The following is a 15,466-nucleotide window of genomic DNA, read 5'->3' as shown; positions in this document are numbered from 1 at the left end:
CCACAGTCTGAACAATTTATGTATTCAATAAACATTTGCCATATGTTATAAAAGGAATTTGGTTGTGCTTGCCCTTTGCCACTCTCACCTGGCATGTTGGTTTCTCAGCCAATGCTATTGACCATACTCTGTTATACCAAGAATCAATGTTCAACCCTTGACTGGCTTTCCAACATCTGGCTCTCTCCATACGAGCGGCAGTCAGTAGAAAGGCTGAAAGGTCATCTTTAGGATAATTATGAGCAGACGGGATCCTGGTGCTTTCTAAAATGGGCACGGTCTCTTCTTTCTCAAATTAACGCTACATACCTGATGATGCTCTACATGTGCCGCAGGTAGCAACAGAAAATATATTTGCTTGAACCCCTGCTCCCGACAAATCGTTGCCTGTGTGTTTCAGGCTTTGAAAATCATCTCACAAAATCACAGCTGTTTCTGGTAGGGCAGCAGGCATGGAGACCAACAGCAGGTGGCGCCAAAGCCAATGACAGGTGAAGCCATCCTAATTCTAGTCCCGTCCCCCCTCCTTCTCTTTGCCGAGTTCCACAAAAAGCAACATTGAGACGGAGGAGGAGGAGGAGGAGGAGGAGGAGGGAGGAGGGAGGAGGAGGAGGAGGAGGAGGAAAAGGAATGTGACAGGCATTGCTACCCTCTGCACTGGTTGTTAGAAAAATGCAGGTGGGGGGGCCTGTCTGAGGCCGCCAGACTGAGGCTGGTGGGGCAGTTCCCCAGTCAGCCGCAGGGGTGAGCAAACTTTTTCAGCAGGGGGCCGGTCCACAGTCCCTCAGACCTTGTGGGAGGCCGGACTATTAAAAAAAATAATGAACGAATTCCTATGCCCCACAAATAACCCGGAGATGCATTTTAAATAAAAGCACACATTCTACTCATGTAAAAACACACTGATTTCTGAACCATCTGTGGGCCAGATTTAGAAGGCGATTGGGCCGGATCCAGCCCCCGGGTCTTAGTTTGCCTACCCATGGCCTAGTGGAACAGCCTGCACTGTGAAAGATACAAACAAGCTGCTGTCACCCACTTTTCACTGTCTCTAATATAAAAAGGTAAAGGGACCCCTGACCGTTAGGTCCAGTCGTGGCCGACTCTGGGGTTGCGGCGCTCATCTCGCTTTATTGGCTGAGGGAGCCGGCGTACAGCTTCCGGATCATGTGGCCAGCATAACTAAGCCGCTTCTGGCGAACCAGAGCAGCACACAGAAACGCCGTTTACCTTCCCGCCGGAGCGGTACCTATTTATCTACTTGCACTTTGACGTGCTTTCGAACTGCTAGGTTGGCAGGAGCAGGGACCGAGCAACGGGAGCTCACCCCATCACGGGGATTCGGACCGCCAACCTTCTGATCAGCAAGTCCTAGGCTCTGTGGTATAACCCACAGCGCCACCCGCATCCCGTCTCTAATATAATGGCCACCAAAAACTTAACGGAGGCATATCAGAACATTCAGGGTCTTACTACTTTATCAGATCCCTTTATGTTTTGAACAGAATTTGGGTGGAGCTGAAAGCATGCTTTGTAGATTCCCACAGGATAGGGCAGTGCTGGGATAAAGAGTTGCTAAAGCAGGGCTAGGCAACCTAAGGCCCGTGGGCCAGATGCGGCCCAATCGCCTTCTCAGTCCGGCCCGCGGACGGTCCGGGATTCAGCGTGTTTTTACATGCGTAGAATGTGTCCTTTTATTTAAAATGCATCTCTGGGTTATTTGTGGGGCACAGGAATTCATTCATTATTATTATTTTCAAAATATACTCCAGCCCCCCACATGGTCTGAGGGACAGTGGACCAACCCACAGCTGGAAAAGGTTGCTGACCCCTGAGCTAAAGATTTGCCCCCCCCCCCTTAAAGTCTGCAAACCTTTGGCCATCAACATGACACAAGTTCCTCCCTTCGCCGGGGTTTTCCAAACACAGGAAATGGTTTGAAGCGCTTTACTTGCTCCTCAAAACACTTTTGACAGATAGCCAGATAGGTTCGGTATAACTTTTCCCAGGCAACATTAGCAAACATATTGTTTTAAAATTGCACAATTGACTAGCATCCTTAATACGCTGACAGATGAAACACTCATCATCGCTGTAAAGAGTATTTCTGTTGATTAAGGCTTTCCATGCTGATATGGTAATGACAGAAAGGGGGAGGGTTTCAGTGAAGTCATGTATATTTCAAGGGGCCCCTAGAGGTATAGTGTATCTCTGTGTACCCCCTGCTGAATTATTGTCAGTGGAGACTGCTCGACCAAGTTTCAGAAATGTGCCTTCCTTGCAACATTCTTTCATATGGGAGAAAGTAAACAGATTCACTTAGAGACACCATCACTGCAACTACATCTAAACCTGTCCTGTATTCCTAGTGACACCATTGTCTAGTGTGATAGACTCCTTTAGCATGTATCCCCCAGCCAGATTGCAGACCATTTCCCCATAGAAGTGAAAGGGAAATGGAGCCTTCTGTTTGGATCAACATATCCCTCTGTCTAGGGACGCAGGTGGCGCTCTGGGTTAAACCACAGAGCCTAGGACTTGCCGATCAGAAGGTCGGTGGTTCGAATCCCCGCGACAGGGTGAGTTCCCGTTGCTCCGTCCCTGCTCCTGCCAACCTAGCAGTTCGAAAGCACATCAAGTGCAAGTAGATAAATAGGTACCGCTCCAGCAGGAAGGTAAACGGCGTTTCTGTGTGCTGCTCTGGTTCGCCAGAAGCGGCTTAGTCATGCTGGTCACATGACCCGGAAGCTGTACGCCGGCTCCCTCGGCCAATAAAGCGAGATGAGCACTGCAACCCCAGAGTCGGTCACGACTGGACCTAAGGTCAGGGGTCCCTTTACCTTATCCCTCTGTCTGCAAATCCTCATCCTGTGTGCCATTTCTTGCTGGTTCTCAAGTTTAGCTTGGGGCCTTCAGCAGACCAAGGTACATATTGCACACATCTGCAGATGAGTTAGACAGTTTGGTGTACAGCAATATGGATGGAATGCCCTATAGATCTGCACACCCTGACCTCAAACACCTCTCTCTCTCCCTCCCTCCCTGTTGCTCCATCTTTTCATATCGCAGGGATTGTTGAAGATTACAAGCCTCCTTTCTTTGACATGGTGCCAATTGACCCCAGCTTTGACGATATGAAGAAAGTGGTTTGCATCGACCAACAGACGCCCACCATCCCAAATCGGTTGTACTCAGACGTGGTGAGTGATACAGCGTGATGACTCGCTTTGTTCTAAGTAGGGAGGCTTTCTATGCAGCCGAGGGGAGGAGACCAGCAAGCCAGGTCTCTATCACTTGCCCTGTCCTTCACCCTTGTAAGGAAACAAGGAGAGCGTTTAACATCATTGCTGGATGTGAACTGGGCTTCCATGTCAAATCGAGGGACCCAGCCACAGGGGAAACTGAGCAGCACCTTCTGTGCCCAGAGAGAAAGGATGTTCATAACATCTAAGATGTCAGTCTGCAGCCTCAGGTCACATCTACACCATATGTTTAATGCACAAGAATCCCATGCAAGGATCCTGGAAACTGTAGTTCATTAAGGGTGCTGGGAATTATAGTTCTGCAAGGGTAAACTACAGTTTCCAGAACTCTTTTGGAGAAGCCATGTGCTTTAAATCTAAGGGGAGGCTGTGTTGCATTGTAGCTTTGAAAATACCCATTCCTGAAGACACACATAGGTAGCTTCTCCTACCTAGAATCATAGAATCATAGAGTTGGAAGAGACCACAAGGGCCATCGAGTCCAACCCCCTGCCAAGCAGGAAACACCATCAGAGCACTCCTGACATATGGTTGCCAAGCCTCTGCTTAAAGACCTCCAAAGAAGGAGACTCCACCACACTCCTTGGCAGCAAATTCCACTGTCGAACAGCTCTTACTGTCAGGAAGTTCTTCCTAATGTTTAGGTGGAATCTTCTTTCTTGTAGTTTGGATCCATTGCTCCGTGTCCGCTTCTCTGGAGCAGCAGAAAACAACCTTTCTCCCTCCTCTATGTGACATCCTTTTATATATTTGAACATGGCTATCATATCACCCCTTAACCTCCTCTTCTCCAGGCTAAACATGCCCAGCTCCCTTAGCCGTTCCTCATAAGGCATCGTTTCCAGGCCTTTGACCATTTTGGTTGCCCTCCTCTGGACACGTTCCAGTTTGTCAGTGTCCTTCTTGAACTGTGGTGCCCAGAACTGGACACAGTACTCCAGGTGAGGTCTGACCAGAGCAGAATACAGTGGCACTATTACTAGATCCCTTGATCTAGATGCTATACTCCTATTGATGCAGCCCAGAATTGCATTGGCTTTTTTAGCTGCCGCGTCACACTGTTGGCTCATGTCAAGTTTGTGGTCAACCAAGACTCCTAGATCCTTTTCACATGTAGTGCTCTCAAGCCAGGTGTCACCCATCTTGTATTTGTGCCTCTCATTTTTTTTGCCCAAGTGCAATACTTTACATTTCTCCCTGTTAAAATTCATCTTACCTGTTCTTACCTTGGTCTTGTTTGCTGGGACCCTTCCCCAACCTGCTGTAACAGTGAAGACAAGAGTTCTCCAGGCACACTGCAGAGTATGCAAGAAACAAAGGACCCAACAAAGTAAAAGGCAAGCAGGAGAAGCTGCAGTTTCTGGATCAGCAGATTTTAATGGGCTGAGCAGACCTCTGACATGAAATTGGCAAAACCTTGAGTTCAAACTGTGACACTGGGGTAGGGAACCTGTGGCTCATCAGCTGTTGCTGGACCCCAGCTCCCACCATCGCTGACCATTGGCCATGCTGGCTAGGGCAGATGGGAGTCCCATAGCAGTTGGAGGGCCACAGCATCCCCAATCCTGTTGCCCCAAGGCAGATCTGGTTTAGGCAGAGCATTCTGTGTTGTGTGTGTTACAAAAATTGGGTGCCTCCCCTTCTCTCTGCTGAGTTGCAGCAAGATTCCAGGGAGTTCCAGGCATTCACGCGGGGTCCTTGGGAGAACTGAGACACGGCGGAGACTGTCATCGCTTTAAGAAATATGATTTATCCACCTAGTTACACCTTAAGTCTCCATGGAGGGAGTCCAGCTCTTACAACACGCTCATTTCAAGAGGGGCTTGCACCCCACAGCAGTGCAACCCTAGAGTCCAAGGTATCTCTGCCTGGCAGCCTTCAGCCAGCCTGCCCAAGATGGATCCCAGTCTTCCTTCTTCCCAGCAACGTTTGCTCAAGACTCTCTTTTCCTGTCACCTCACACCCAATTAACTCTGGCAACCTTCCAAACCCCTTGTTCACACCTGGGGCAAGGGGGTGGGGACAGTTCTCTTGCATTGCCAATGGTCCTCAATGGCCCTGTATTGTTTCTTAATGGCCCTAGCTTGGCCAGGTCATTGTTGTTGTTTTTTGCATGAGCTAGCCCAACAATTCCTCTGTAGCTCGCATTTCTCCCTTCACATCCCAGATAATCAAAATCCTCCCATTTATTAATTTATAGGGTTTTTGGGGGGGTCCCCCTGCCAAATCTATAACATGTAGATTTGCAATCACCCTGTGGCATTAGGATACAACATTTGCATCCCTGGTGATCTCCACTTATCTTTCCTGTTAATTAAATAAGGAATTTCCTTGCTGCGAAGATAAGAATATGGATCTGCGTGGGCATTGCCGGGTGGAATCTCAGGAGCTCAGAGAGAGGAGGACCAGGATTTTGGGTGGTCGGGAGATAAGGCTCAAGCTCAGAGTGATTCTGCCCTCCACAACAACAACAATAAATTTTTATTTAAACCCCACCCTTCCCGGTTCAAAAACCAGGCTCAGGGCAGCTAACAACAAATTTAAAACACTTAATTGTAAAAGCAGCATAAAATACAGTATAAAAACATGAATAACAATAAAATTCAAAAATCAATTTAGGGGAAATAAGCATTAGATAAACCCCAGGGCTAGCTGGCTGAATTGGTCCTACTTGGGCCAGCGTGGAGGCCAGGGGAGAATTAGCTGTGGGGTCTCAGAGCAGGTAATCTTCATAAAAGGGGAGGAGGAGGGAAGAGAGGGGAAATAAAATATCAGGCTAAAATCAAATTAAAGGCCAGGCGGAATAGCTCTGTCTTACAGGCCCAACGGAAGGAGGTTAAATCCTGCAGGGCCCTGGTCTCATGGGACAGAGCATTCCACCAGGTCGGAGCCATCACTGAAAAGACCCTGACCCTGGTGGAGGATAGTCTGACTTCCTTAGGGCCCAGGACCTCTAAACTATCATTGTTCATGGACTTTAAGGTCCTCTGTGGGGCACACCAGGAGAGGCGGTCCTGTAAATACGAGGGCCCTAAGCCACAAAGGGCTTTAAAGGTCAAGACCAGCACCTTGAACCTGACCCTATACTCCACAGCAGAATAATTAAAAGTACACACACGTGAAAACCAGGATTTGGGTGCTTTGTGCAAGTAAGAGATGGGCAACCTCCAGGATGCTATTGGACTCCAACTTGCATTAGCCCCAGCAATCATGGCTAATCTAGGGACGCAGGTGGCGCTGTGAGTTAAACCACAGAGCCTAGGACTTGCCGATCAGAAGGTTGGTGAGCTCCCGTTGCTCGGTCCCAGCTCCTGCCAACCTAGCAGTTCAAAAGCACATCAAAGTGCAAGTAGATAAATAGGTACCGCTCCAGTGGGAAGGTAAACGGTGTTTCTGTGCGCTGCTCTGGTTCGCCAGAAGCGGCTTAGTCGTGCTGGCCACATGACCCAGAAGCTGTACACCGGCTCCCTCTGGCCAATAAAGCAAGATGAGCACCCCAACCCCAGAGTCGTCCGCGACTGGACCTAATGGTCAGGGGTCCCTTTACCTTTACCTTTATCATGGCCCATGTTCATGGACAGCAGGAGCTGGAGTTCAACAACTGCTACCTTCACTGAGTCTCAGTTTTCCTCTGGAAGACAGGGCATGCCCCCAATTAGCAACTGGTTTTCTTAAAGCAGGGCCCTATTTTTAACTGTGCAAGGATGGAGGGGCCAGCAACATTGGCTCTGCCCACTCTTTAGACCCCCCAAAAGCCCAACAGAGACAAAAGGACTCTTTCAGCCCCTGGTATAAAACACAACAGAGGGACTGGCAAGAGCTTCTCCTCTGTATTGTGTATCACAGCATCTTAATCTGCCCAGGCCTTGTCCTGTGAGCTAAGGAAGTGCTAGGCGATAGTGACTGGCCCACTAAATGGGGATTTGAACCCAGGTCTCTCTGGTCCAAGAGCCTCTAGGGCCATTCTCATGGAGAAGGTGGGATTAAATTACTATTTGCAGTAGAGAAAACACCTGAGGTGCAAAATGAAAGGAGGGCAGGTCCTTAGGTTGGGGAGCCCCAGGCCTATCACTTGCCTGTCCCTGGGAATGGGAAACTTGCAGGTATTGGACTCCAACTTCCATGGGTCCTAGTCTGCATGGCCAATGGTCAGGGATGATGGGAGTTGTAGTTCAGCAACATTTAGAGGGCAAAATCCCTGCCCTAGAGTATTCACAGTCCTGAGATCCCATATCCTCAGCAAGCTAGCTGTCAGGGAACAGCCATCGGCTCAGGGGCGAGAGGGGAAAAGCCGGATGGATTACAGCACGGGTGTCAAACACAAGGCCCGCGGGCCGAATCCGGCCCGCCAGACCTCGTCATGTGGCCCGTGTAGCCGCTGCCGGCCGCCAGCCTTCACCTTTTATTCTCGCTTTTTTTTTTTTTTTGACACAAGAAAGCCGCCTCTTCAGCGCATGCGCGGCAGCCTACAAGCCAGAGAATGTCTGCCCTCTAGCGGCACTGGCTGTTCTACACAGGAAACCTCCACTTTACATGTCCTTTACATAGTCCTACAGATACAACTGGCCCTTTGAGGGTGACCAAACTGTTGATGCGGCCCCCGATGAATTTGAGTTTGACACCCCTGGATTACAGAGAGCCCCCAAAGATCGTGGGAAGCAGCACCTCCTCAGTGGAGGAGAATAGCCATGCCTCTAGTGGAGAGGAGATGCAGGGCTCGGGGCAGGCGAGGCGGTGCCAGGACACCTTGCCTGAGCAAAGCGGGGAGGAGAGAGGTCCTCCGTTATCCATGCCTTCCTCGCACAGTAGGCTTCCACGCAGAGAGGGGAGGCGCAGACTGGGCATCAAAAAACTACTCTGCTGGGGAAGGTTTAAGGACCGCCCACTCTCAGATTCTGCCAGTGAATGAGCAAGCCACGGAATAGAGGTGCTCTGCATGGTGAAGGGTTTTTTTTCACCAATAACAAGGCTTTACGGGACGCGGGTGGCGCTGTGGGTTAAACCATAGAGCCTAGGACTTGCCGATCAGAAGGTCGGCGGTTCGAATCCCCGCAACGGGATGAGCTCCTGCCAACCTAGTAGTTCGAAAGCACATCTAAGTGCAAGTAGATAAATAGGTACCACTCCAGCGGGAAGGTAAACGGCGTTTCCGTGCACTGCTCTGGTTCGCCAGAAGCGGCTTAGTCATGCTGGCCACATGACCCGGAAGCTGTACGCCGGCACCCTCGGCCAATAAAGTGAGATGAGCGCCGCAACCCCAGAGTCGGTCACGACTGGACCTAATGGTCAGGGGTCCCTTTACATTTTAACAAGGCTTTACAACAGACCAGGGAGGCATTTGCCTGATTGCTCTCCAGCAACCCCCTGATACCGGTAACACTAGCCTATAAGGGAAACGTTTCAGCTTCCTATAGCATGGAATTATTTTTTTTAAAAAAACACAATGTGAACTGATTCACACATCCACATTTAAGGTGCCTGCAGGAAATAGGCTAAGTGAGTGTGGCTTGAGGCTTTTCACCCATGAGAATCTGGTAAAGGAATTGTGTGTCTGCTTCCTTATGCAGACAGATCCAGATTTTTCATTGCAGGACCGCATTCCACCACCCTTCCCTGAGCTTTGTTTAGATTTGTTATCATGGCAAAGCAGTTGTATAACCCTTCCACCACACACCCGGGAGGAAAAAAATGCAAGTGCTGCCACCAGTTCTTCCTGCTTTTTCACTGTGAACAGACACAAAGTCTGTGAACCTAATGGATCAGGTTCAACATGGGGATTTTAAAAGTGTGTCGCTGTTTTCTTTGTACGCTTCAGACTAGAAGTGTGAACTGAAGCTGTGCGACCCCAGAAACGCATCTGCTTAGGAATACAAATTGTTGTTGGGCTTCTGTTGGAGTAAGCATGAATAATATTGGGCTGCTTTTTTTTAGAATGCTCATATAAGATTGAATAGGGACACGGGTGGCGCTGTGGGTTAAACCACAGAGCCTAGGACTTGCCGATCAGAAGGTCGGCAGTTCGAATCCCTGCGACAGGGTGAGCTCCCGCCAACCTAGCAGTTCAAAAGCACGTCAAAGTGCAAGTAGATAAATAGGTACCACTCCAGCGGGAAGGTAAACAGGTAAACAGCTGTACGCCGGATCCCTCGGCCAATAAAGCGAGATGAGCGCCGCAACCCCAGAGTCGGCCACGACTGGACCTAATGGTCAGGGGTCCCTTTACCTTTATAAGATTGAATGAAGAGAAGACAGAGGAAAGAAGCAGGGTTGGCCCTGGGTTTGAGGGGGACTTCAGCCAAGGGCCTTTTGGTAAGCCCAGGTCGGCTTTCCTGTCAGCAACAAGCCACTAGCAGAAGACTGGCAAGGCTGCCATCAGCACTGGGTGGACTGAGCCACCATTTAATTTCCCACCATTCTCCTGAGTATTGCTTTGGCAAGTGAGGGGTGGGAAACAGAATGGCACCAGGTGCTGGGGGCCCAGGGAATATTAGTACTGATGCCAAGCCTGTAAAGGAACTTATTGCCACGCAAACTAAACCCAACAAAAAGAAAATGTTGTTGTTGTTTAGTCGCTTAGTCATGTCCGACTCTTCGCGACCCCATGGACCAGAGCACGCCAGGCACTCCTGTCTTCCACTGCCTCTCGCAGTTTGGTCAAACTCATGCTGGTAGCTTCGAGAACACTGTCCAACCATCTCGTCCTCTGTTGTCCCCTTCTCTTTGTGCCCTCCATCTTTCCCAACATCAGGGTCTTTTCCAGAGAGTCTTCTCTTCTCATGAGGTGGCCAAAGTATTGGAGCCTCAGCTTCACGATCTGTCCTTCCAGTGAGCACTCACTGGAAGAAAAAAGAAAAAAGAAAATATGTCCCAGCAAAAGAAGTAAAAAAGAAAAATTGGGATCAGAACATAAAATTCTACAAAGTAAAACGATATAAACTAAGTATGTGAAAATTTTGTATCATGAACAAATTAACACTAACAAAACCTTTAAATTCTCATTTTAAAAATGCAACTCAGTCTGAGCATAACTAAACCAAATGCAATTTGACCATAAGTCTTCTTCAGTGGTCTACAGACATACAGACGTACAGAACATAAAACATATACCAAAAAAAGAGTTTAAAATGAATATTTAAAATGTTATGCCAGCGTTAATTTGCCTACATTCATGATATAAAGCTTTCGTGTGATTAATTCATACTTTGTGGGATTTTTATGTTCAGCTGCCCAGAAGTTATTTTCATGCAATTCATTCTTGCACAATAAGGACAACATATATCAAAGTATCAGTACACTCTTGAGTCGTTATAGCAGATCCAGAAATATGAGAGAAAAAGCCATCCAAATAGGGTATTGAATGAATATATGAAAGAGGGGTGGGATCCAGAATGGGTTACGAAAGACCTGTTCCATACTTATGACCGTCCAAAGCAGCATATTCCACAGAAGAAGGCGGAAACCATAACTCATTCTGTTCCAAGGCTTGGCCTGAGTTGGTAGCAATGTTTATCGCCAAGTGTTCATGTGAGATTTGGGCAACTGCAGATCACATCCAAACAGCAGAAAAAAAGGGGGGGGAATTCAGTTGATCTTCCATTTAGTTTGGGCTGGGTGTTCATCAGTAGTATGCAGATGATACCCAGCTCTACCTCTCTTTCAAATCAGAACCAGTGAATGTTATGTGCGAGTGTCTGGAGGCGGTTGGAGGATGGATGGCGGCTATCAGATTGAGGTTGAATCCTGACAAGACAGAACTGCTGTTTTGGAGGGACAGGGGGTGGGCAGGTGTGGAGGACTCCCTGGTCCTGAATGGGGTAACTGTGCCCCTGAAGGACCAGGGGCGCAGCTTGGGAGTCATTTTGGACTCGCAGCTGACCATGGAAGCGCAGGTTAATTCAGTGTCCAGGGCAGCTGTCTACCAGCTCCACCTGGTACGCAGGCTGAAACCCTACCTGCCTGCAGACTGTCTCGCCAGAGTGGTGCATGTTATCTCTTGCTTGGACTACTGCAATGCGCTCTACGTGGGGCTACCTTTGAAGGTGACTCGGAAACTATAACTAATCCAGAATGCGGCAACTAGACTGGTGACTGGGAGTGGCTGCCAAGACCGTATAACACTGGTCCTGAAAGACCTACATTGGCTCCCAGTACGTTTCCGAGCACAATTCAAAGTGTTGGTGCTGACCTTTAAAGCCCTAAATGGCTTTGTCCCAGTATACCTGAAGGAGCGTCTCCACCCGCATCATTCAGCCCAGACACTGAGGTCCAGCTCCGAGGGCCTTCTGTCTGTTCCCTCATTGCGAGAAGTGAGGTTACAGGGAACCAGACAGAGGGCCTTCTCGGTGGTGGCGCCCGCCCTGTGGAAATAAACAACTATCTGACTTTTAGAAGACATCTGAAGGCAGGGGGGTTTAGGGAAGTTTTTAGTGTTTGATCTTTCATTGCGTTTTTAGTAATCTGTTGGGAGCCGCCCAGAGTGGCTGGGGAAACCCAGCCAGATGGACAGGATATTATTATTATTTATTATTTATTTATTTATTTATTTATTTATTTATTTATTTATTTACTTATTTACTTATTTTAAAGAGGTATACTCCGCATTTCATTTTAATGATCTCCAAGGCAGATTACAAACAACACAAAAGCCATGATAGCTCCCAGCTCCCCTCTGGGCATTGTGACCCCGCAGAGAGTCAGTGAGGTGTGGGGTGGACATTTTATTTCCTGCTCCCTGGCATTTTTGCTGTTGCTATCTATATGGGACCCTCGCCCCCCAAAGTGTGCTGCTATGTACGGACGTCTGCACATTGTTCTCGCTTTCCAACATCCGAGGCTGAATGCTTAGAAAGCTTCCAAGCAGTTGCCCCCTGAGAATTCTTGGATGTGTAGAGAGATGGCCCCAGTGCTGCAGAGATGGCATCAATTACTCTGGCTCGCTCACAAAAAAGATATTTCTGTCCGCATCGGTTAAATTGAGAGTCTCCCTCAGTCTTCAGAGATCCAGCTTCCTCACGAAGACTGAGCCACATTTAACTGCCACTCTCAACTGGAACCCTATTTGAAAATCCCACACACACCCTCGGCCCCTTCCCTTCGAATAATTTGCCTTGTGCAAATTAGTCTCCTGGCTGCTTTTATAGGTGTAATTTTTCCGGACCTCCCCTTTTCCTGTCTGCAAATGAGAGGCAAAAACTGTTTCTCGGAACGCAGAAATCTGCTTGTGTGCTGAGTCGCGCTATTAGTCCATGTGCCTCTACTCTAACTTGAAGCAGTTCCCAGCGTTTCAGATAGGAGTGTATCTCAGCCCTGTCTGGAGCAGCCAAATCTGAACCTGGGACCTTTTAAATAAATGCAAAACGTCTAATCATAGGTTTGTAGGATCCTATCATTGCTTAAGTTTAAGCCCAGTGCCAACAGGTGGCCAGGTTGGGCACTGGCCTCGGGCCTTAGAAGAGCTTCTCACTCACCCAGCTTCCAACATATATAAAAACATAATAAAACATTACACATTAAAAGGCTTCTCTATACAGGGCTGCCTTCAGATGTATTCTAAAGGTTAAAAAGTTACTCATCTACTTGACATCTGATGGGAGGGTGTTCCACAGGGCGGGTGCCACTACCGAAAAGGCCCTGTGCCTGGTTCCCTGTAGCTTCACTTCTCACAGTGAGGGAGCCACCAGAAGGCCCTCAGAGATGGATCTCAGTGTCTGAGCTGAATGGTGAGGGTGGACATGCTCCTTAAACAGCAACCAAGCACAGTTCCCATCTGCCATCTCAGTTTCCCCAAAATACAATGTCCTGGCCTATTGCTCTATGAGACGTGACCCGAACTGGGATTGGAGTCGCCGCCTAATTTTATCTAAAATGAAATGCTATGGAAATTTTGGAGTTTCCCACTCAGGAGAAACATCTAAAGCCTGTTGAGAGAAGAAGAAAAAAAGGTTCGGTGTGACTAGCATACCGCTCAAACCAATTTAAGTGGAGCATCCTGGAATTATAGAAACCTTTCTTGGCTTCTGATTGGATGCTGGAATGTCTCTCTTTTTTTGGTCCAGCACTCTGGTGCAATTCAGCTGGTTCTCACCAGAATGCTGGACCAAAAGATGTTCGTTTTTTGTCTTTACCTCTGGCACGAGTCATCTGGTTCCTGCAAGAGCTCGGGACCAAAATAAAATGAGTGTCCCAATTTGGATCACTTGGAAGTTGGAGGGTATGGATTAGTGAAATTTGGGAGTGGTGGGGAAGAGGGTTCCGCACATCCCTAAGCAACGTTATACATATACAGGATTCTGATCACGTAATAATAATAATAAACTAAATCCTTCGAAGACAGAGGTCTTATGGCTGGGTCGGGATGGCATGGGGATGAGGGACCAACTCCCTTCTCTTGTGGGGGCCCAATTAGTGCCATTGCCTTCCGTTAAGAGTTTGGGTGTAATCCTTGACGCCTCCCTTTCCATGGAGGCGCAGGTTACAGCAACAGCCAAGGCGACCTTTTTCCACCTTCGCCGCATCAAGCAGTTGGTCCCTTATTATCCCGACCCAGCCATAGGACCTCTGTCTTCGAAGGATTTAGTTTCAATCGGCTCCCACGAAACCATCCAGCCACAGCTTCCAGACATCTGGTCAGTGTGTCCGGGGCCGAGTCAGGGTGGCCGTCCATCAGCAAATAGAGCTGAGTGTCATCAGCATATTGGTGACAGCCCAGCCCAAAGCTCCGGACAATCTGGGCAAGGGGGCGCATAAAGATGTTAAAAAGCATCGGGGAATTATACCAGAGGAAAGCCTATAGTAGTTGAACATTGCAGTTGTTCCTGTGTGAAAATAATATTCCTCCTCCTCCCCTTTCTCTCTCTCTCTGTCTCCCCTCACCCCTGCCTCCCAGACTTTGTCCGCCCTGGCCAAGATCATGAAGGAATGCTGGTTCCAGAGCCCCCCAGCCAGACTCACAGCTTTGAGGATTAAAAAGACACTGAAAAAACTCAGCGACTCCTTCGACAAACCCAAACAACACTCGTAACTGCAGGGACCAGCTCTGGGACCAGGGATCAAATTTCTGACTGTTTGGCTCGGCAAGAAAGTTCAAGGTCACTTCTTCCACTTCCAGTGTGCTAGTCCTGGCCTCTGTCTGTGGCTGCAGCAAACTTTGTTTGAAACCCGGCCAAGAGGATTTGGTCTAGAGCCCCCCGGCTGGGATCAATCCTTTGCAAGAGAATTTCATGGAACAGATGACTTGCTTCGGGCGTCTTTAATTTGTTTTCTCTAGCAACGAAAAGCGGGGTGAGCGGGGGGGGGAGGGAGAAGAAACACCCGCTTCTCCGAGAACATGCATTAATATAAATACCCCCTGGATCTGTAACCTGACGCCAGCCCGTCTCGCCACCAACGCCTGAAAAATGGGGAGGGATCCTGCTTGGAAAGAGCACAGCTGTTCTGCCGAAGGGCCTGCTAGCTTGGAAACACCAGTTTAAGGACCATTCATAAGCCGGTATTTAGACTGGGCCTATAGGATCTGTGTGTGTGTGTGTTCTGTCTGCATCACGCATATGTGCCTACAAAAGGAAAGAGAGAACAGAAGAAGAGGCACAGACTTGCAAGAACAGGAGTACAGTGGTACCTCAGGTTAAGTACTTAATTTGTTCCGGAGGTCCGTTCTTAACCTGAAACTGTTTTTAACCTGAAGCACCACTTTAGCTAACGGGGCCTCCTGCTGTTGCCGCGTCGCCGAAGCAAGATTTCTGTTCTCATCCTGAAGCAAAGTTCTTAACCTGAAGCACTATTTCTGGGTTAGCGGAGTCTGTAACCTGAAGCGTATGTAACCTGAAGTACCACTGTAGATTCACACGCACATGTAGATAATTGTTCTGTGCCTCCAGAATTTAAGCCTGGGGTGTATATGAGCAGGGAAGGCTGTCTGGATGGTTAAAGGTAAAGGGACCCCTGACCATTAAGTCCAGTCGTGACTGACTCTGGGGTTGCAGCGCTCATCTCGCTTTATTGGCCGAGGGAGCCGGCGTACAGCTTCCGGGTCATGTGGCCAGCATGACTAAGCCGCTTCTGGCGAACCAGAGCAGCGCACCGGAAACGCTGTTTACCTTCCCGCCAGAGAGGTACCTATTTATCTACTTGCGCTTTGATATGCTTTTGAACTGCTAGGTTGGCAGGAGCAGGGACCGAGCAACGGGAGCTCATCCCGTCGCGGG

The 15,466-nt window shown here is 48.7% G+C and overlaps 1 protein-coding gene across 1 annotated transcript in view; it reads left to right on the top strand.

The window, feature by feature from the left end:
• ACVRL1 (activin A receptor like type 1) overlaps positions 1 to 15,154 on the top strand; it is a 65,043-nt gene extending 49,889 nt beyond the window's left edge. Inside the window, exons 9-10 of the mRNA XM_053375066.1 lie at positions 3,070 to 3,200; positions 14,149 to 15,154. Of these exons, the coding sequence (XP_053231041.1) occupies positions 3,070 to 3,200; positions 14,149 to 14,283 (266 nt within the window). The 3' untranslated portion in view covers positions 14,284 to 15,154. The remainder of the gene's footprint in view (positions 1 to 3,069; positions 3,201 to 14,148) is intronic.
• Positions 15,155 to 15,466: the final 312 nt, after the last annotated feature.

This window comes from Podarcis raffonei, chromosome 2 (assembly GCF_027172205.1).
Source record: "Podarcis raffonei isolate rPodRaf1 chromosome 2, rPodRaf1.pri, whole genome shotgun sequence".
NCBI lineage: Eukaryota > Metazoa > Chordata > Lepidosauria > Squamata > Lacertidae > Podarcis > Podarcis raffonei.
This window is presented reverse-complemented; position numbering and strand designations above follow the sequence as displayed.